The sequence below is a fragment of the Physeter macrocephalus genome, chromosome 4 (genome assembly GCF_002837175.3).
Source record: "Physeter macrocephalus isolate SW-GA chromosome 4, ASM283717v5, whole genome shotgun sequence".
NCBI lineage: Eukaryota > Metazoa > Chordata > Mammalia > Artiodactyla > Physeteridae > Physeter > Physeter macrocephalus.
Window position 1 is genome coordinate 41,584,192 of NC_041217.1, and position 20,038 is coordinate 41,604,229.

At 51.2% G+C, this 20,038-nt stretch overlaps 1 protein-coding gene and 1 long non-coding RNA gene across 11 annotated transcripts in view; both read right to left on the bottom strand.

Moving 5' to 3' along the window:
* PPFIA4 (PTPRF interacting protein alpha 4) overlaps nt 1–7,454 on the bottom strand; it is a 37,014-nt gene extending 29,560 nt beyond the window's left edge. For 5 of the 10 annotated variants that reach the window (XM_055084155.1, XM_055084153.1, XM_055084157.1 and 2 more), the window contains exons 1-8: nt 7,221–7,454; nt 5,073–5,174; nt 4,518–4,682; nt 4,129–4,203; nt 3,807–3,896; nt 3,040–3,231; nt 2,594–2,740; nt 242–325 (exon numbers count right to left, since the gene is read on the bottom strand). In XM_055084155.1, the coding sequence (XP_054940130.1) occupies nt 242–325; nt 2,594–2,740; nt 3,040–3,231; nt 3,807–3,896; nt 4,129–4,203; nt 4,518–4,682; nt 5,073–5,174; nt 7,221–7,454 (1,089 nt within the window). Of the gene's footprint in view, nt 1–241; nt 326–2,189; nt 2,325–2,593; nt 2,741–3,039; nt 3,232–3,806; nt 3,897–4,128; nt 4,204–4,517; nt 4,683–5,072; nt 5,175–7,220 lie in introns of all 10 variants that reach the window. The other 5 variants (XM_024133826.2, XM_055084152.1, XM_024133825.2 and 2 more) reach the window with 2 other exon arrangements.
* A 321-nt stretch (nt 7,455–7,775) lies between these two features.
* Nucleotides 7,776–19,150, bottom strand: LOC114486150 (uncharacterized). The gene is made up of 4 exons (XR_003679432.2): nt 19,088–19,150; nt 18,897–18,947; nt 17,892–17,932; nt 7,776–7,852 (listed from the first exon to the last, which is right to left on the bottom strand). It is a non-coding gene; the product is annotated as an uncharacterized lncRNA (long non-coding RNA).
* Nucleotides 19,151–20,038: the final 888 nt, after the last annotated feature.

Sequence of the window (20,038 nt, forward strand, 5' to 3'; positions counted from 1 at the left end):
CCAGGGAGCCACTCATTCCTGCTGTGGTTCCAGCCCACTCACCTGTCCCCTTGTTATCCTCCGGGGTCCCCTGTCTACAGCTTTCCTGACCACCTCCTCCCACCCCTCTGTGGCTCGGTCTCTGTCCCTAGCTAGGTCCTTCCCTAGCTCTCACTCTTCCTCCTTTCTCTATCCACAGACCATCCTGGCATGCCGCCCTGGGGTTGAGAGGAGGCTCGAGAGTCTGGCCCAGTAAGCTCACCCTGGCCAGCTCTTGATTCTTTTCCTGCAGCCGTTCCTCCAGCTGCCGCAGGTGCTCCTCAATGTTGCCATGCCGCTCTTCAGCCTGGAGGGAGGAATGGGTCAGTGCAGCCTGAGGATCAGCTGCCTTCCTGCTCAGACCTTGTATCCCATGCACCCAGGTGCCAGAGCGGCCCTTGGGAATCAGGGCCTCAGGGACCAATGAAGCCAAGCTCTCCACTTACCATCTTGGAGCATAATTGCCACCACCATTGCCTTTCTTCCCAAGTACCCCAACCCTGCCACTTTCCCCCCACCCATACCCTCTCCTTCCTGCTCAGGGCTAACCTTGAAACATGCCAGAGCTGGCAGCTCAAGAGGCTAAATTCTCCCTACGCTTCCAGAAAAACTCCACTTGAAAGTATGAGCAACCATAAATCTCTATGCCTCCAGATAGATGGAATTGCCCTTAAGAGCATGGACTCAAACCAGACTCGTTCAAATCCTGGCTCCCTCCCTTCCCAGCTGTGTGACCTTGGGCAAGTTACTGAACCTCTATTGAGCCTTTATCTCCTCAGTTGTAATAACAGCACCTATGCCCATTGCAAGGACTAAAGGTGATAATCCATGGCAAACACTTAGGACACAAGAAGCACTCAACAAATGTTAGCCATGGTGATTACCTTTGTTATTAAACCAGCCTGGGTAGAGTGGTCTCCCCTTCAGTTCATGCATCTTCAGAGATGGAGACCCCACTGCCTCTTCTGACAAGGTATTCCAGACTATCACACATCTTACAGTCAGGAAATCCCTCCTTAGAGCCCTTCTACTATGAATCCCTTGAACATATTAATCACTTCAGTCCATCCCTTCTTGTCAGTTTTGAGAGTTACTAGACCTGACTGCTCAGCATCCCACACATAATGTCTTCTGCTGCACTTTAAACTCTGCCCTTCATTCCTAGGGGCCTGAAAGGCCTTAGAGATGACCAACTTCAACCCCATCATTATAGAGATGATGACATCATCATAGAGATAAGGACACAGACACCCAATTAGGGAGGGAGTGACTTTTCCCAGGTCACAGAGCAAGTCAGTGGCAGAAGCAAACGTGGTCCTGAGTCTATCGAGGTACAGCCAGGCTGCAGGTTCCATCCCCAGAGCCCCCAAGCTGCCACACTGGCACAATGGCCAGCCTCTATCCTCCAGAGGCTCCGATGCTTATTAAATATTGGTTTTCTCCTCTCCATTTCTTGAGTGGGTAGCTATGGTGATCCCACATGAGGCACCCCTGAAAGCCTCCGACCCACTGTAAACACTCCTAAATTCTCTTGATTAAGCCACCACATGTAGATGTCCATGCATTTACATAGCTCTTCCAGACCTAGGATGTTTTCAGCCGGCATACCTCCATAAAGTTAACTATCCATTGGGTAAAATTATATTCCCTTTTATTTGTCCAAAAGCTGAAGTCTTCAAACAGCTAGGGATGGTCCCTAGATCTAGAATGCTTCAATATGACAAAAAAAAAAAAAAAAAAAGATATGCTCAGCCTAAACTCCCACCCCATTCAGAGATGTATAAACTTTGATCATATTTCCTCTCAGATTTCACCTTTCCAGAAATGAAAGTCCTATTTTTTCCACTTCAGACCCCCCCAAAAGGAAGTATTAACTACAATGGTGTAAATGATAATAAAAATATTTTGCATCAGCAGTTTCTTCTACTTATTAAAGTACTCTTACATCCTTTCTTATGGGACTGTCACATCCCTGTGGGGTAATGAGGGCAGGGATTACTCTTCCATCTGACAGACACAGCAAAGTGTGTTTCCTGGAGTCATGCAATGAGAAGCAGTTTCCTGGCCCCCAGCCCAACGTGCCTCCCACCTCGCTCCATTCACTGCCTGGCTACATAAGCGCTCAGGAAGCAGGGAACAGAGGAAGATTCCCAGGCCCTTGGCCGGCTTGCCTTGGTGAGGGCTGCAATTCTCTGGGCCAGCTCAGCCTCCACCTCTGGCAGCGTCTCAGCCTTGCGCATCGTCTGCTGCAGTTTCTGCTCTGCTACCTCCAGTAGCTCCTGCAGATGTTGGGCTTTCTCCTCACACTAGCAAAGTGGGGGGTGGGGAGAAGAGTCAAGAGGGAGCACTGAAGCTTCCCGCACCCCCCGGCCCATCCTCAGTAGAGAGCAAGTGATAGGTCAGAAGCAGCAGGGGGCAATCTTGATTCTTGGCTATCCAGAGATACCTGACTTTCCCTTTCCCAAGGTGACCAGCACCTCAGGGTCTCCTGGGCCACCAAGGGGAGGTTCCAGCACGATCATTAGGACCTCCGGGGTCAAGTACAGTGTCCCCCAACCCCATCTGCAGGATTTACCTGGCGGTGCAGGGACTCCTTATTGGCCAGCTCATTCTCCAGTTTGTCGTTGAGGTCATGAATCGATGTAGCCTCACGCTGAGCAGCCAGGTAGCGCTTCTCCAGTGTGGTTATTCGCTCCTCCATGTCCTCCTTCTGCGCTAGAGCCTGAGCGGTACAGGAGAGGATGAGATGAAGGTCATCAGCTTTTTCCTGCCCTCATCCTGTCCGCACCTCCCCACCAAATCTGGCTGGCTATATCTACTCCACATTACCCTATCAGTTTCTGACCTTGACCTATCCCTCCCACCACTCCTCCCCACATTGGACCCTACCAACTGTTCAGTCTTACACTCCTCAGCCCTTGCCTGGCTCTCTCTCTACACCCAGGACATCCAGCAGCTACCTTCCTGAGTGCCAAATACCTGCACCCAGAAAGATAGGGTCAGGCCCAGGCCCTTGCTCACTTCCCGGAGGTCCCGCTGATGTTTGCTGCTCAGCTCCTCTGACTTGATAAGGTCCCGGCGGGCCGTGCCCAGGTCCTCCTCAAGTTCGGCCACGGTTGCTGTCAGGGTGACCAGTCGCTCCCGGGCCTGGCTCAACTCAAAGTTCTGCTTCTCCAGGAGCTCCTGCAGCTCTTCTACCTGGCCCGCGTCATGCTCCAGAGACAGTGAACTATCAGTCAGTCATCAGAGCCTTGGGCATCCCATTCCCCTGCCCTGCCCTGGGGAGGCGGGAAAAGGGACAGCACAACCAGAGCAGATCACAGCTCTGCCCCCAATTCTAGAGCACACCTCCAGGTACACCCTTCTTCCTCTGGCCTCCAGAAGCTCATTCCAGACAATGACCAAACACTCTCACTCGCCTGTGTATCTCTTGAAAAATAATCATGTCTAGTTTTACCTGCTTTTTCAGCCTCTTGTAACCTAGGAAGGGGCATGACTAGGGGAACAGAGGCTCAGAAAGAGAAGTGATCTCTTAGGTACATGGCACCTAACAATTCAAGTGAACAAACACATTATATGCTTAGCAGTGTATGTACTGGGCACTAAAACACAAATCTGTAGATTTCTTTGCAGATGGGGTAGGGGAAAGAAGGAAAGAGAGATGGTAACATTGGAGAACGCTCCAAATTTCATTCAAGCAGTTGCTCTACTGCACTAAGGCAGGGCAGGGCCCCCACCTCCTGTCTGGGGTAAGACATGTCCCTTCTATGCAGCTCCCCATGACCCACCTTCCACAGGCATTTCGGTCCCAGTTCCACAGTCCCCTCCTCTTCTGCCACTCCATCCTGAACCCCTGCCTCCTGCTGTAGGGCAGACACCTGTAGGGCACAGTCCCCAGGGCAGTGAGTCAAAGAGAAGAGAACCTCCTATATATTCCAGACCCTTCCAAGTCTCCCACCTCCTAGAGGGAGATGTCTCCTATTGGCTAACAGTCTCCAGTTAAGACAGAGGGGAGAAATCTGATGTGGAACAGAGTGGGGAAAAGAGGTAAACCAGCCTTGGCTTCCAGGAGCTGTAGTCTACAGATGGGGGGGAGGGCAAGCAGCTTACCTGCTGGTGGGCACCCGCCAACTGCTCTTCCAAGGTGGTCACTCTCTCCAGGGCCACCCGGAGCCGCTCTCGCACCTGTCCAAGATAAAAGGGGAGATGAAGAAAGAAACAGGGACCCCACTGGACTCAAGTTGGAGAAGCCTGGGCTTGGTCTACCACCACTGAGCATAAGGCAAAGAGAAGGACCTGCCAAGAGGCAAATTTCTGAGAGGGAACCTAATAGGAGGACCTGGAAATTGGATTAATGGTAGGAGAGAGCCAGTTATGAAGCTAGACGGCCATTTTCCCTAAACACAGGATTCAGAAATCTCCGAGAAGGGATGCACGGAGGCTCTGGGGCAGCCTGGCTGGATTGGGGGTGGAGGCAGGCTGTGGGCCAGCCTAGGTACCTTCTCATCCAGGGCCTTGTGATGCTCAAACAGTGACTTGAGAGCCTTCAGCACCTCCACCTCACTGGAAACCCCTGAAGGTGACTGAGCCTGACGCTTCACCACAGTCATCCTCAGTGACCGCTCATGACGGGACACTAGGCACTCCAGATGTTCCAGAAGCAACTGGCAGAGAGAAGGGGAGGGCAAGAGGAAGGGCTGTGAGCCTATGCCCCAGGGGCTATAAGCAGGGTCCACATGAACACCCAGCAGACACGAGTACTGCCATGTGTACCATTGTTAGAATGGTGAAATACTTCCATGTGGGTAAACAGCTGCTGCCCCAACTAAATACCTGCCCTAGCCTCTCTCCCAAGTCCCCCACCTCTCCCATGACCCCGAACTAGAGGTGAAAAGCCTAGCACTGATGGTTGAACAAACTGACTATCACCCCGGAATATAAGACAGGAGGAGGTTAGGATAGGGCTGGGGATGTGCTGGCCCTGGCCATGCCTGCTCCCTTGGTCATACCCCCCACCCCCAAAGCACAAACACACGCCAGGTCACCCCACTTACCCTCGTGTTATTCCGCTCTGCTTTCAACTCTGATATCTCTTCCTCCCTCTCTAGAAGCTGCTCCCGACACATACTCAGCTCCCGGGTTAAGGTGGCAAATTCCTGAAAAACCCCAAGGCCCCTCAGTGCTTGGGGATCCACCACCTAAGCAGTATCCTGTACGCCCAAGTCAGTGGTGGGATCCTCTCACTCGTCCCTTACTTCCACCAAGTGTCCCCAGAAAAATCCCTATCCATCCATACTACTAGCATGTGCTTCTCCAGAGGGGAAGCATTCCAAGTATGTGGTAGGGTGCAAGGGAATACAGTTGGATATAAGAGTGAGAAAGTCACCAAGTCCGCTCTGCGGCCCCTTCCCCCTCCAGCCACCAATATAACCTGATTATGTCCTCCCTCCCATTTTGTATTTCTGTTTCTCCAACAATCCAGTGACATTTCCCTTTAGAAGTGGATGGAGGGGAGTTTCACTTCTGGTTTGGCATTAGTAACATCCCTCCCCAACTCTAAGCCCTCTGACACACTGCTGCCAGGGTAATCTCCCAAAGCACAGTGTTGTTTACACCATTAAATACAAACTTCTTATCCTGGTTTCCAGCTTCTCTCTCACAGTTCCTTTCCATACACCCTAAGACCTGGTCAACCTGGGTAACGGCTGTTTACAGTCACTAGTAAACTTCTTAACTCCACACCTTTGCTCAGTGGGCTGCCCCCACCCCTGAAAGCCCAATCTTCCGTCAACACCTGATCTTTCAAAGTCCATCTCAAAGGACACACCTTCTTGGGACCTTTCCAAACTTCCCAGTGGAAGGCTTTCTCCCTTCCTCTGAAAACTGTTAAGAACACAGGCACTTGTGAGCACCTACCATGTACCAGCTCCTGTGCTTGTCCCTGGAAACACAGTAACAGGAAGGACATAATCCCTGCCCTCATGAAGCTCCCAGTGAGGGGTTGAGATCAAATCTCAACTCTGCCCGTTTGTGACCTTGGACAAGATACCTAACCCCTCTGAACCTCTAATCCGAAGGACAATCCTCCCTCAAGTGTTGCTCTGAGGATCAATGATCTGGCAGCTATTTTAGGTATTGACACTGTTTTAACAATCCTTTGGGGGGCCCTCTTCTCTTCCTCCACATTTTCTTCCTATCATTTGGGCTGTTGTCTATCTCATTTCTAGTGTTCGAGCTCCCTGGTGGCAGGGACTGGCTCCTTCATCCTGGGGCTTGTTCAGGGCTCCGAACACAGTAGGGTAGGATGGGCCCATCGCCCACCCCAATTCCTCACCAGAGCTCCATATTCCTATCTACAAAGCATCACAAGACTCTGCCCCCCGAACCCTTCTGGACCCTGGGTAGGAAACTCAGCCACTCTGGTTCTTCTCCCCACATGTGGGGAGAGGGCCTGGAGCTGAGTCCTGAGCAGTGTGGCCCCTCAGGGCTGCCTCCCTAACCCTTTCAGCACCCCCACAGGCAGGGTGGCCATGAGCAGTTTACCAATCTCCTCAAGTTTCAGCTTCATCACTTGTAAAATAGAGATGATGGCGATAACAGCACTAACTTCATCGCTGTGGAATTTAGTGAAGGAAATTCCAGTCAAAGTACTTAGCACACAGAAAACACAATAAATGGTGACTATTATTGCTAGTAGTCATGTTGATTGAGGAGAATAAGAGGGGTATCACAGGGCTGCCTATAATTTTCCATGTGATGCCTCTTGTTTATTTCATCTGTGCAATGAGAGGTGGACTAGATAACCTCTAAGGCTTCTCCCATCTCCATTCTCTGCGGTTCGACACCCACCACTTCCAAGAATAGGACACGGGTGAGGAGCAGCCAAGGTGGAGGTATCTTTCCAGTATAGCCTGCCACCTTCTGGCTGCATGGGTTCACTGCAGTTGGCAACTAAGGCTGGGTTTTCTTCCTGCATCAAAGTCCATCCTTTTCTCCAGGTGGAGCCAATTTCAGCCTGAGGAGCTTGGGAGTAACAGGGAAAAGTATTATGAAGCAAGGAAGGTGAAGGAGAGTAAATGCTCTGTGCATTCCATTTGTTGAGATGCTAATAGATGAAGAGAGCTGAGGACCCAGAAGCTGAGGGCTCTGAAAGCCTGGGTGAGGGGAAGGGGATGAGGCAGATGCAGACTATCGGGCCTTACCTGGGGAAGGGCAGAGTTAAGGTGGCACTGGAGCTGGTCTCGCTCATGCAGGGCATCCTGGAGCCGGCTCTGTGTCGCCGCCAAAGTCTCCTGACTCTCCCGAAGGGACTCTAGCAACTTCTCCCGCTCGTCCAGCATGTTCACCATCAGCTGCTCAAAGTTGGCGTCAGCATCCGTTCCGTGGGGAGGCCCCAGGGGGTCCCCCTCATTGATTGTGGGCATCACTTCACACATGGTGGGGGTGGGCAGGGCCTTCTCAGTATCAGGGCACAGGGGAGGGGTTCACAGGGTTGGCACCTCCAGGGCGAGCCGTGTAGGGGTCTCAGAGCAGGCAGTGCCAGGTGAGTGAACAGATGGGCAGGGGCTTCTCCCATGGCATCAGTTGCTCTCGGTCTGAAAGGGGCCTGGTGCCCAGAGTGCCCCTGTGAAATGGAGTGAGAGGGCCTGGTTTAACCTCTCAGCGCTGGGGCTGGGTGCCCTATGTCCCCAGGCAAGCAGGCAGCAGCTGAGTGTGGCCATGACAGGCAGGGAGAGCAGGGCTGGAAGAGGGCCCCTTCCTTAGACTGAGCACTGGAGCCTGGCAGAGTCCCAGCTGGGTCCAGCGACAATCATCGTTTCTGGACGGCAGTGGTCTGTTGGAGAAGAGACTGCTGTGAGAAACAGCTGAGCAGAGAAGGGCATCCAGGAGGTGGGTGAGGGGAGAAGAGGCAGGAACCTGGACCAGAACGTGGGGGAAGAGGGTGAGGAGATGGCGCATGCCCCTTCTCCGGGCTTACTCACTCAGATGGTGCCTTCCTTAGTTCTCCCAAGAAATGCACATGCCCACTGCTGTAGCCTCTGTCACCAGAGTCCCCCACCCACAGCTGTCAGAAGTGCAGCCGCAGTGGAGTGGTTCCCCCACCCACGTGGCTTGCTGCCCAAATATAGAAATAATTCAGTAAGCAGCAAGGGAGCAGCCGGAAGGCTGCCCAGAGTCCTCCCGAGACCTGGGGCTGTGAGAGTGGGAGGAGAGGAAATAGGGTCCCTGCCCCACCCCATAGGTTTCTCCCCCACATTCAGGCCAAGGCAAGCACAGAAGGGCTTAAAGAGCTCTTAGTGGGTATGAGACCATACAGGATGGACTACTGGGCTCATAGGAAACAGGGACAGAGTAGCTCCTACCCTGACCACTGGCACAACATGGCTCCTTGAAAAGGCACAGGCTGGACTCTGGGGCAGGCAGACAGCCCTGACCTGCTCCATGCCCATCATTCAGGGAGGAGGCTCTGGCTCAAGTTATCCGCTACTCCTGAAACCTGGCAGACAGCAGGCTTCCATTCTGAACTCATGGCCTACCACCTCTGGGCTGGAGCAGAGACAGAATGATGTAAAGGATTGATGTTGGTAGGTGGGGGAGATGTTACTCTCCTAGGGCAGGGCTTCCATGTGGGGCCCCTGCTCATGTCTGGGAATCTTCTCCCTCCATGTAACTGCCCAATGCTGGCACTGTCAGAAGTCACCAGCTAGGGTGGTTAGCATGTGCACAGCCTGGTGGTAACGCCTTGAGCCTGGCACAGGGAAGCCCACTGGTCAGAGCAAAGGAAGGTGAACCGAGGAAGGCAGCATGCAGCTAGGGATGTCTGCCTGCCATCAGCTTCCAGCCTCCCTGCTCACTGCTGGAAGGCTGCTACCTGAATCAGTTTTCAGAGGGAGCTGTCTTCAGACCTCCTGTTTTATGAGAGATGGGATGTGAGACACCCAGCACAGTGATGAGCACTCAGAGAAGCCCTGTAAATGGTGCTTTCCTTCCTTCCCTACCCCATCCCCATTTGGGAGACACAGGGACAGGCTCCTGTTCACCCCTCAGGTAGCAGACTGGGCAATAGGCAGACTGGGAGGGTCAGGGAGAGGACAGGCAGCATCTGGACCCAGTGTGAGGTGAAAAGTCAGACACAGGGAACCTCTGGCCTGTGGCAGGGTTGAACCTAGCAGGGGAACCAAAAACGGGCCAAGTCTCTTCTACCTGAACCCCCCTGTCATCCCCTTATCCCCTCCCCGAGAAATGGGGGATAGCCAAGGTGAGGCTGGGGAGGAACTTGGGCCTGGATAAGATAAAAGTTAGAATGCCAGCTTGAGAACTCCCAAGCTCATACCCACAGCCATTCCCAGAGGGCCCAGTAGTTCAGGCAGCATGTGGGCATGCCCACACAGGCACACAGGGAGACACAGGAACTTGGAGACTTAGGACATACACATGTTCCCAGACACAGAAACTGAATACACACTCTGATCCAGGGATCCATTCCCCAAGCTGGACAGCCACTGTAAAGGGCAGGGTTCCAAGAGGTGAAAAGTAGCACCTTGGTCTGCACCCTACCTTACCCCAACATCGCCGCCCCACAGAGCAGCTGGGAGCAGGTAGGAGGGGCTGCTACCCCCGTCTTGCCAGAGGTGCCATCTCACTAATGCTAAGAACAGCAAGTCCTCTGATTCTCCTACCCACTTCACCCTAAAGCTCCAATCTGTGAGTTTTAAAGGCCACATTGGCCCCACCATACCTCTCCAAGCTCATCAACAGCCAGGCCCTCATCCTTTCCCACTCCCCTACCCCCATCCCAAGAAGAAATGAGAAGCAGAAGGCCAGTCTGGGGAAGGGGCCCCCTATGGCAGAGGCTGTCTTTTGGAGAAGAGTATAGTGTGCTCAGGGGCTCAGGGACTCAGTCCAACAGATCTCCAGGCAGCCTGCAGTGTAATATAGAGGAAGGAGCCCAGAGCGGGGACTCTGGAGACCTGAGCTGCAGTTCTGCCACAGACCAGCTGAGTGACCTTGGGCTTGTCAAGACCTGCTAAGGCCTCTACTGTAAGACAGAACCCACAACCCTTATTTAGTCCACCTCAGAGGGATGAGATCATGGATAAAGAGTTTGGAAAAGCAGAAAGCACCCCACAATTGTAGGGGAGTATGAATTACCTTAGTAGTGGGCAAAGGCGGGCCTGTGGGTGGGTTTTTTATGGTTCCTTATAGGAAAGGGGTTGGGAAGTTCTCAGGAAGGAAACATAGGACCTCAGGCTGCCTGTAGTGATGTGCTGGCTGTTTGGTCTGACTTGGCCTCCTCAAATCCTCCTAGTAATTCTGGTAACTGAGAAGCTGGCTTCAGTGCCATCAGCCCTTTCCCAGCCTCCTTCCAAACCAAGAGCCAGGTAGCGATGCCACTTACCCTAGTGAACTGGCACCATGTAGAGCAGGTTGAAGATGAGCCCAGAGATGTATGCCAGACAGATGCCCCTGAGATGACTGTCCAGGACTTCCTATCCCTGTCCCCACAAACTGCACAAGCATGGTGAGCAGAAGGGAGCCTGAAGACAGCCACGTCAGGACTCCTGGCTCTTGCTGGTTCCATGGCCATCTTTAAATAGCGCAATTATCATCTCAGCCTAACAGAAGCCTCCTCAACTCCTGCATAATTTCTAAGTAACACTCACAAGTCCTGATTCAGAGGCGAAAGCTACCAGCCCCCAAAGCAAACATACATGAGGGGTTTTGTCAGTGAGGCGTGTGGGCAGGCTGTGACACAACAGAGAAGGGCTCCAGACTGAGCTGATGTGTGTGTGAGGAGCGAGGGGTCAGATGAAAACCAGACCTCTGGGCTTATCAACACTGAAGAGGCAGACTCTGAGGCCTCTTTGGCTCCCCCAAAATCACCCCCACCTTTTCCTAACAAACAGGAGGGATGGGCACTTGGGTCTGATGCTCTAGCTGGCCACACGCACACACAGACAGGCTGGCTCCCCACTGCCCTGCCAGATGGCAGGCCCCGCCATGGTGAGACAGCTCAGCAAAGGCAAAGCTACCAGCTCCCATAGAAGCCAAAGGGCCAGGGCAAAGCTTCCAGGAGCTGCGCTCAAGTCTAAGTGGACCATGAGCCACACAAAGAGGGCACTTCAAGGTAAAGAGGTAAAAGAGGGAGGTCAGATACCCACCCAATTGGAGGAAGGGTGAAGACCTGAGGAAATGGGGAGGGAAGTGGTCATCTAGGAAAATAATAGCAATTATAATAGCAACTATGATTTATTCAATATTTACCATGTGCCAGACACTGTGTTGTCAGTGGACATATATTAACTTACTTTAATACTCACAATTCCTGGCAAGGAAGACAAAATTCTTCTCATTTCACAGATGTGAGAATTGGGACTTAAGTCATGTAATCAAGTCTATACAGCTAGTAAGAGGAAGAGCTAGGATTCAATTGCAGTCTGTCTGACTCCAAAGAGGGGTAGGGGATGGAAGAAGAGGGAGTGGACATGACTCCTTCAGGCATCGTGTTTCTTCCAAGAGGCCAAGGCACTTGGGCCCCGGCCCTTCTCTCCTCCATCCAGGGAGATGGCAGCCTAGGGATAGCTCACCTCGGCCCTCCTCCACGGATCCTCCTCTAGCTTGAGCGAAGGCCTCTGTGTAGCAGGCATCATGGTCATGAGGCAGCCACTTCCCCATTGGAAGTGACCTGTCTCCAAAGCCTCATCTACCACCTACCCAATTCTCTCCCTCTACTGCCTAGCTGGCTCCATACTGAGTTGTAAGGAGACTGCCTGAGTTCCCCATACCATACCACATTCCCACAAGACCTACAGAAACACATTCCTCTGAGCCCTCAGCCCCCCTCACCCTGTGGGGTTTTCAGATACCATCCTCCCAGTGGAATGAAGTCTCGCTCCCCACCTCTCTTTCCCTCTAATCCAGAAGCTTCTCCTCCTCCCTGGTTCCTCTCCCTATCCAGCTCAACACCCCAAGAAGACTTGCCCTCACTCATCCTCTTCCCCAAAGCCCAGTCAAGCCCCTTCTCCCCTGCACTCCCTAGCTCTGCCCACTGTCATGCTCCCAGAGCCCACCTATTGCTCATGAGATTCTAGCACCTCACCTGGCCTGCCTCAGTCTTCCTTTCCATGTTAGTCTAAGGAACTCCTGATCACCCTTCTAAGCTCATCTTAAATACCACTTTCTCCATGGAGCCTTTTCTGATTCCCCCCCATACATAAGATTGGCTCTTTCACTGACCCAGCACAGCCTTTCCCTCTGTTTGTGCAACATAGACTCATCTGAAGACTCTAAGGTGAGAACCATAACCTAATTATCTTTGGATGCTCCAACACTTACCATGGTCCTAACATACACAGAGCTGAATGGATACATGTGACAGAGTCATTCTGGGAAGTGCATCTCTGACCAACTTTAAAGAAGGGGAACTCTAAAATAGAAAAAACTGACTCAAGGCCTGGGAATAGGTTCATTTATCTCCCCCTCTGAAGAATTAAAGCTTCTTTACAGCAAGATGGAGGCCACTCCTGCCTTGAAAGGAAGACTCTGGAGCAGGTTGATGGGCTGGCTCCTCCAATGACATGTGACTCTGGAAAGATACCTAATCTTTCTGAGCCTCAGTTCTTCATCTGTGAAATGGAGATGACAATAATATTCACCTCACATAGCTGATGTGAGGATTACTAGAGTTAACATATGCAAAGTGTTGACATCAGTGTCCAGCAAACACTCAGTAAGTGTTAACTATTAGCACCCCAGGCTCCTGAAGCACCTCAAGGCTGGGCCCACTCCAATTACAATAAGAAAACTAAAAATCTATATTAGCTACAGGAAGGCTTCCAAGAGAAAAACACTCTTGGAAAAGCTTTATTGACAGTTTCTCACTGCTGGCCACAAATCACTTCTAAATCATCCAGTTCCCTGGGCCCCTAAAAGGCCAGCAGTTAGACTTTCTCTGGGCATCAGGTTCCCAAATCTGGAAAATGAAGGTCGTAACACACAACACGATACAGTGATCTTACAGGGTGTCATGAGGGTCAAAGGCGTTAAGAGACATGAAACTGTTCTGAAAAGTATAAAATGCTACCCAAACACAGGTTAGCATTGACTGTCAGCCCAGATACTCAACTTCTGAATATCGGCACATTCAGTTGATTCAGGAAGAGGCCTCTCTATCTGACAGGTTCCTCTGGGCCCGTATCTGTGAAGCCCATCTCTCCAGCTGCTCCCCCGGAGTTAGTTATGAACCGCCTCTTGCTAAGACATGGCCTATCATTTGGGTAAGCAAACAACTTTCTGTCCAAACCAGGATAGTGAATGGAGGCACTGTTAACAACCACACCAGGACATAGATATAAACTGCAGCTGCCCCAAGCATGCCTAGCCGTATGGTTACTCGCATTCTCACCACCCCAGGAGGACTAATGTCAAAGGCTAGTGGGAAAAGGAGGACTGCAAGTCTCTGTGCACCTCCAAAATAGTTCCGCTTCTAAAATAACCAAAATTACAGCCATCACAACTACCTCTTTAAATTAAGCCAGGGATTTGCAAACTGGGCTTTATGATAGAGTACCTTTGGGGCAGCCCAGGACAAAAAAAAGGGGAAAGAGGTGAGACAGACACAAAGGGCTCTGAACTCTCCTTCCTTTCTTCAATCTCATCAACTCCAAGTCTGTCAATTTTACTGGACATGTGATTAAGGTTTCATTTGTATAAAAGGGTTCCAGGCCTAAAAAGGGGTTAGAAGATCCCTGGTAAGTATTGTCTACAGAGACCTCTGCCAAAATAAATACATGTTCTCTCAGAGAGGCAGCACATCAATGCAACAGAGAAAAAAACCTGGGAAGCCTACACAGGTGACACTGGGGGCCCACATTCTAAATGTCTAGTAGAGATCATTTATTTACAAAAGCTAAGATAGGCAGGACCTGGCTTTCACTGAAGTTACATCATTAAGTACAGTAACCCTAACCATCCTCTGCTAATCAGAGCCATTGATTAACACGTATAGATGTCCTCAAATAATGTTTGCAAAAGAAGAAACAAAGTAATAAAAGTCATTTATTTGGAGGATAAAAATCTTTCAAACTAGAGGTCTGTGTGGGACAAATATGGGTCCTTTGGTGTTCACAAAAAACTGCTCAGAATTTTCTGCGTTAGTAGGTCAGCCCATCAGATTAGAGAGCTGTCACGTAGCAGAAAACAGAACTGCTCAGGGGTAATCAGGAACACCAGAGGGGAGTGCTGTCAGGTGCCGAAGTGTGAAAGGTCCAGAGTACACAGAACTACCCAGAGAAATGTAGGCACCACAAAAAGTGTGTATGTGTATGTGGTCACAAAAGTATGGGGGCTATATGTGGTTATGACACAGAGAGAACGTGGGGGAAGGCATGTATATTCACACAACAGAGTGTGTAAGTGCATAGTCATGAGAATTTGTGGTGTAAATGTGTAATCATGAAAGAGAAGCATGTGTGTGTGTGTGTGTTTGTGTGTGTGTGTAAGAGTATTGTCATGAGAATGGGGTCCTGAGTGCATGTGCATGAGAGAGCATGAGTGGGTATGTATAAAGGTGAGATTGTGTGTGGATGTGTGTGGTCATAAGTGTATGTCAGGGCTCATGATGGTATACAACTGTGGTCGTGAGAATGCATGTGTGTGTGCAGTCATGAGAATGCATCTGGGAGTCATGAAATCATGTATGTTCATAAGAGCTCATGGGTGCCGTGAGAGCTTTGTGTGTGTGCATGATCATGAAAGCGTATCACTGGTCATGAAAGAGTATAAGTGTATATGTGGTCCTGAATTTCTGTGAGAATGTATGAGAGGGAAAGGAGGGAAGGATGAGGATAATAATGAAGGAATGAAAACTCCACTTGTTCCATGTGCTCTGTCCCAAACAAGGGCCAAAATTTGGGGGTACTCCACAACTGGCCTAGTGTGAGCTGAGGTCAAGGAACTGGGCCCAGCCCACCCTTCCACTTACCACCATCCATCAGAGCTCCACTGCCTAATCTCCCGAGCCCAGGGCTCTGTGTGCATTAGAGATGGCGGTGGTCACCCCGTAAGTCTCCCAGAATGCTCACTCCTCATGGAACAGTCAACGCCAAGCTCTTGGCCTGGCCGCACTTCCCAGGCCCTCCTCTCAGCAGCTATCCTCTAAGCCAGTGGTCCGCAACCTTTTTGGCACCAGGGACTGGTTTTGTAGAAGACAACTGTTCCACCACGGACGGGGTTGGCGGGGGCATTGTTCAGGTGGTAATGTGAGAGATGGGGAACGATGGGAAGCAGCAGATGAAGCTTCGCTCGCTGGCCCGCCGCTCACCTCCTGCTGTGCTGCCTGGCTCCTAACAGGCCTTGGACTGGTACCTGTCTGCAGCCTGGGGGTTGGGGACCCCTGCTCTAAGCCAAACACAGGAAAATCCTCTTCTGTAGTAGCTGTCAAGAACCTCTATCATCCAGTGCCGACCCCCACCACTGCCTGTACTTGGAACTGCAGATTCCTTCTTGAAAGGTTTTCTGACGTCATGCAGGCCAACCTCCCACCCTGTGAGGGAGCTCCTTCCACAACATCCCTGACAGTTCAGTCTTTAGTTGATTATCCTTCAGGAATAAGGAGCTCACTATTAAATGAGGAATCCCTCATTGTCCTAAGGAAGTTTTTCTTACATTAAATGGAAACCTATCTCTCCTTTAAAATGACAGTTATCGGGCTTCCCTGGTGGCGCAGTGGTTTAGGGTCCGCCTGCCGATGCAGGGGACACGGGTTCATGCCCCGGTCTGGGAAGATCCCACGTGCCGCGGAGCGGCTGGGCCCGTGAGCCATGGCCGCTGAGCCTGTGCGTCCGGAGCCTGTGCTCCGCAGCGGGAGAGGCCACAACAGTGAGAGGCCTGGTTCCGCAAAAAAAAAAAAAAAAAAAAACAGTTATCTACCTGAAGATGGTGGCCATAAAGTCACATCAGACATGCATTTAATTTATGAGAATAAATTTATGAGAATAAATAAAATTCCACTGGCTGGGCAAAGTGAGCAATAAAGGCCTCTAAATGCAAACCAGCTATTTCATCTGACACTTAACTACAAAATTATACTTGTACTTAAATACTCTTTTAAATCATTGTATATATTATGTATTTTTATAATTACTATATAATATATACTATATCTGTACATTAGTATTATTATTCAGAGTTATAAACCTAAACCACATACCATGGCTTTATGGGAGATTTAGGAATTTTCACTTCACTGCCTATAGAATCTAATTCCCCCACTGATGTAATACCACTGTATTGGGTCCCCAGAGGATCCTCTGCTCCTGGTTAAATATTTCCAGTTGCAAGGTTTCATTGAACCCAAGGGATCTGAAGACAGACCTCTTTAAGTCAATCCAACGATTACTGTGAGTAGATTTCCTATGCTGTAGTAGATTACTTACTTAGCTAGGAATTGTTACGGATACAAAAGGCAAGTAAGATATAATCTTTACCCTTAAGAAGTTCACAGTCTACCTGAAAGAACATAAGATATACAAGTAATCATTTGGGAGCAATACGGAGTAGCATGTGATCAAATATTCAGTCTCTGGCACAGCCTGGGAGTCAGCACTGAGCACCATTTGGAGTATGACCAACTGAATTAACTGGTGATAGTTTCTCCTCCAGCTCTTTGAGAATGAAGCAACCCCAGCCAAGGCCTCTCAGCCCCTGACTGACAGGCAAGAAGCTGCTCTGGATTAGAACTGACTTCACCTGGGGGAACAGAAGACACTTGAGGGAGGTGGGGGGCTGCAGCTCCCAATGCTCTCTGAAAGCAGAGCAATGAGCTGGCCAGCAATGATGCTTCTTGTGACTGGTGAGCCACCAGCCAGGAGATAAGAGGGGAGCCCTCAGGCTCTGCCAGCCTGGAGTTTCATACCATGCTGGCTTAGAGATCCTTCCCCCACTGCTATTTCCCCATGACATTCTCAGTTCCTAACAGGCCACTCCCAATTCAGCAAAGGTCCCCTAGAGACACCCCCTCTCAGAGTTCACCCAGCACCAGCACCTCTCTGAGTACTCTTTACTCTGCTGGCCATCCCCAGTGCCACACTCCTGTGAGCCAGCACCACATGCCCTCCAGAGCTAATTATAGCTCAGTGAGCAAGCAGGCCAGAGGGGGGACATATGGTGACTTCATGTGGCTGCAGTACACACTCACCCCTCCCTCTGACCCCACTCCCTCCCCTCCATTTCTCCCAATTCCCTACCTGGGACCTAGACTCTGAGGCAACTTTCATTCAATCCTCCCTGCTCCATACCAACTCCTCCTCTCCAGCACACACACACCACACACAACTCCATACCACTCAGAAACCACACGTTGTTTCTATGTCAACCCATCCAAGGGCCTAAAGCCCCAGAGTAGAGTAACCCTGGCATAGAAAGACCTCAGCTATCTCCCCCATATCCTAAAGCCCCATTGGCTCCCACCTCCCTGGCCCTGCTCCTCTCCCTAGCTCTCACCCTGCTATCCTCAGAGGCTCTCTCTGAAAGGATCCACAAGCAATCCCTGACAGCTCTTTCCAGCTCTAAGATTTCAGCAATTTCCTAGAGAGGACACCCAGCAGCCTGTCTGCCTGCCCTGCCCTGCCCCTCCAATCTCTCCTTAGCACGCAGCTGCCAGACCTTCCTTATACATGACACAGTTCTGGCATCATGACGTGCTCAGCTGCACATGCCCAGATACCACTGGATGAGATTTCCCTTTCACAACCCCCCACCCCCGCTCTTCTATCTTCCAGAGATGGTGTCTCCCATTGTGCTGGGTGTCTAGTGCATTCTTGGCCCCCGATAACCACTGTGCCATTCATTGCTTCATTTTTATCTTGAGATACCTTTTATTCCAGGCAGGCTCTTCACACCTCAGGACAAAGTCCTAGAAAATAGCCAAAGAAAATCATTCAAACTGTTCCTTTTGCTAAGTTAGCTTTCCTTGGGACTGCCTGCTAATTAATAGTGGTAGGGGGTGGATGGGTTGGAATCCAGTTCAGACAGTTATTTGAAAGGATGTGGACAGGGCTCTGGCTTTTTCTAATCCAATAGCAATGTAACAAAATTGGGGCTGGGGGGGGGTGCTGGCGGTGTGCAGAAATGTTTACAGAGTGTCTACTGTGTGTAACTTTCAGGTGCTCCATAGCCCTAAATTGCCTTCAGAAGACTTAGCACCTAGCATGGTGTCTGGCATTATAGTAGGTGCCCAATTAATGTTTGTTGGATGTCAAACAAAGTACTAGGTACCAGTTCCAACGGGGAAGACTGGGGGAAGAACCTGAAACGTGGCTACTGGAGGAGCCCCTTAAGCTCCCGCCAGGAGGGGATCTCCATGCTAAGCAGAGTCTCCTCCTTAACCACTTGCTCACCACATAGGACAGCAGCCCCAATTCCTCCACCCCTCTACCAGCATACCTCTCCTCAAAGGTGACATTAGCACCTGGTGGCACCTTGTCCTCGATCCCTCCTCCTCAAAACAAAAAACCCAACCACACCTCGTTTCCAAGTCCTTCAACGGGACCTCTCTCTTCCCACCCACCACCAAACCTTCCGGGTGAAAACATCCCTACTGCGTGGTCGAAGTCAGTTCCCCACTCCCAACCTCCCAGCTCAGGAATCTGTATTCCAGCACTCTTTTATGGTTGCGCCCACCCTGAACCCCACCTTCACCAGACCTCGGATTGGCCGCTCCTTCCACCCCACCGCCCTGGCACTGCAGAGATGGGGGCAACTCTGGCACAGCCTGAGACTGGCAGTTCGAGGAATGGAGAGCTAGCAGTGTTACGAACGGGTGATATGAGCAACGTGGGAAGGAATAAGACCCCCGGGAAGAGCGAAGACCTCAGTACCTCTTGTGCCAAAGGAGCGGAGCTGGCCCAGGCGCTTCTTTTCTGACTCTCCTGGAGGGGAAATGGGGGCGCAGTCCATTCAGTTCCCACCGGGAGAGTTGCCAACTCAGCCCCCCCTCCCCCAAGCTGATGGAGCTGAAGGCGAACTCCACGCCCTCCCCGCAAATCGGGCATAGTCCCCCCATTCTCACCTCCAAGGGCACAGGGCACTGCAAAGGCTGGTGAGGGGCGGCAGAGAAGCAGTAGCGAAGTCTAAAGGAGACGACACATTTGAGTAAAAAGGTGCTGTTTCCCAAGAACCGCTAGACTGAGACCCCCCTCCCCAAACTGTGAGGGGAGCTGGAAGTGGGAAAAAGAGGCATCCTTCCCCAACCCGGGCTCTGGACGCTCACCTGCCTGCAATCACTGAAGGCCGGGCAGCTCGTATCCGAGCAAGAAGCCACCCCGGACCCCGGGAGCCCGACGCGTCCTAGGGAGCCGAGCAGGCGCGAACGTAGCTGCAGCCTCCACCAGCGCCGTGGCGCCCCTCCTCAAGGTCCTACCCCCTCCTTCTGCTGACAGTCCCTGGCCCCACCTCAAGGGCGGGGCCTGATCGACTCCCTCGAGGCCACGCCTCCGCCCCCGGCGCTCCCTCACACGTGACACAGGAGCCTCTTTGATGCTGCGCGCCATCTTGGTTCTGCCCGGAGGGTCCCTTACGAGGTGGCGGAGAGCCGAGGTTTTTACCCAACGCCAGTAAAGTTTCAGAGCCCAGGGGAGTCCTGCCTCCTTCCCAGTGAGGTGCAGCACATATCCCTTTGAACTTACCTTTGTCTCTAACCACCTGCTCTCTAAATTGGCCTCAGTACTGGGCTTGTAATTGTTTGCCAATGGTTTGTCACCTTTCACACTCTCTTGCGCCCATTTACTACTTTTACTCTGGTTGTACCCATTTTTTAACTGGAGAAACTTAATCCAGATACATTTCCACAGGGTGCACTTCAGTGAATTGTGTCGCTTGCCTGAATTCAGGTATTTGGCTGTGCTCTTACAATAAAATGAAATGTTTGTCTATTATATATACATAGTATGAAGACAGCCTCAATGCCAAAATTCCTGACAAATTTTGGTTAAATCTGTACATTTTCTTGAATTGCTCCTTA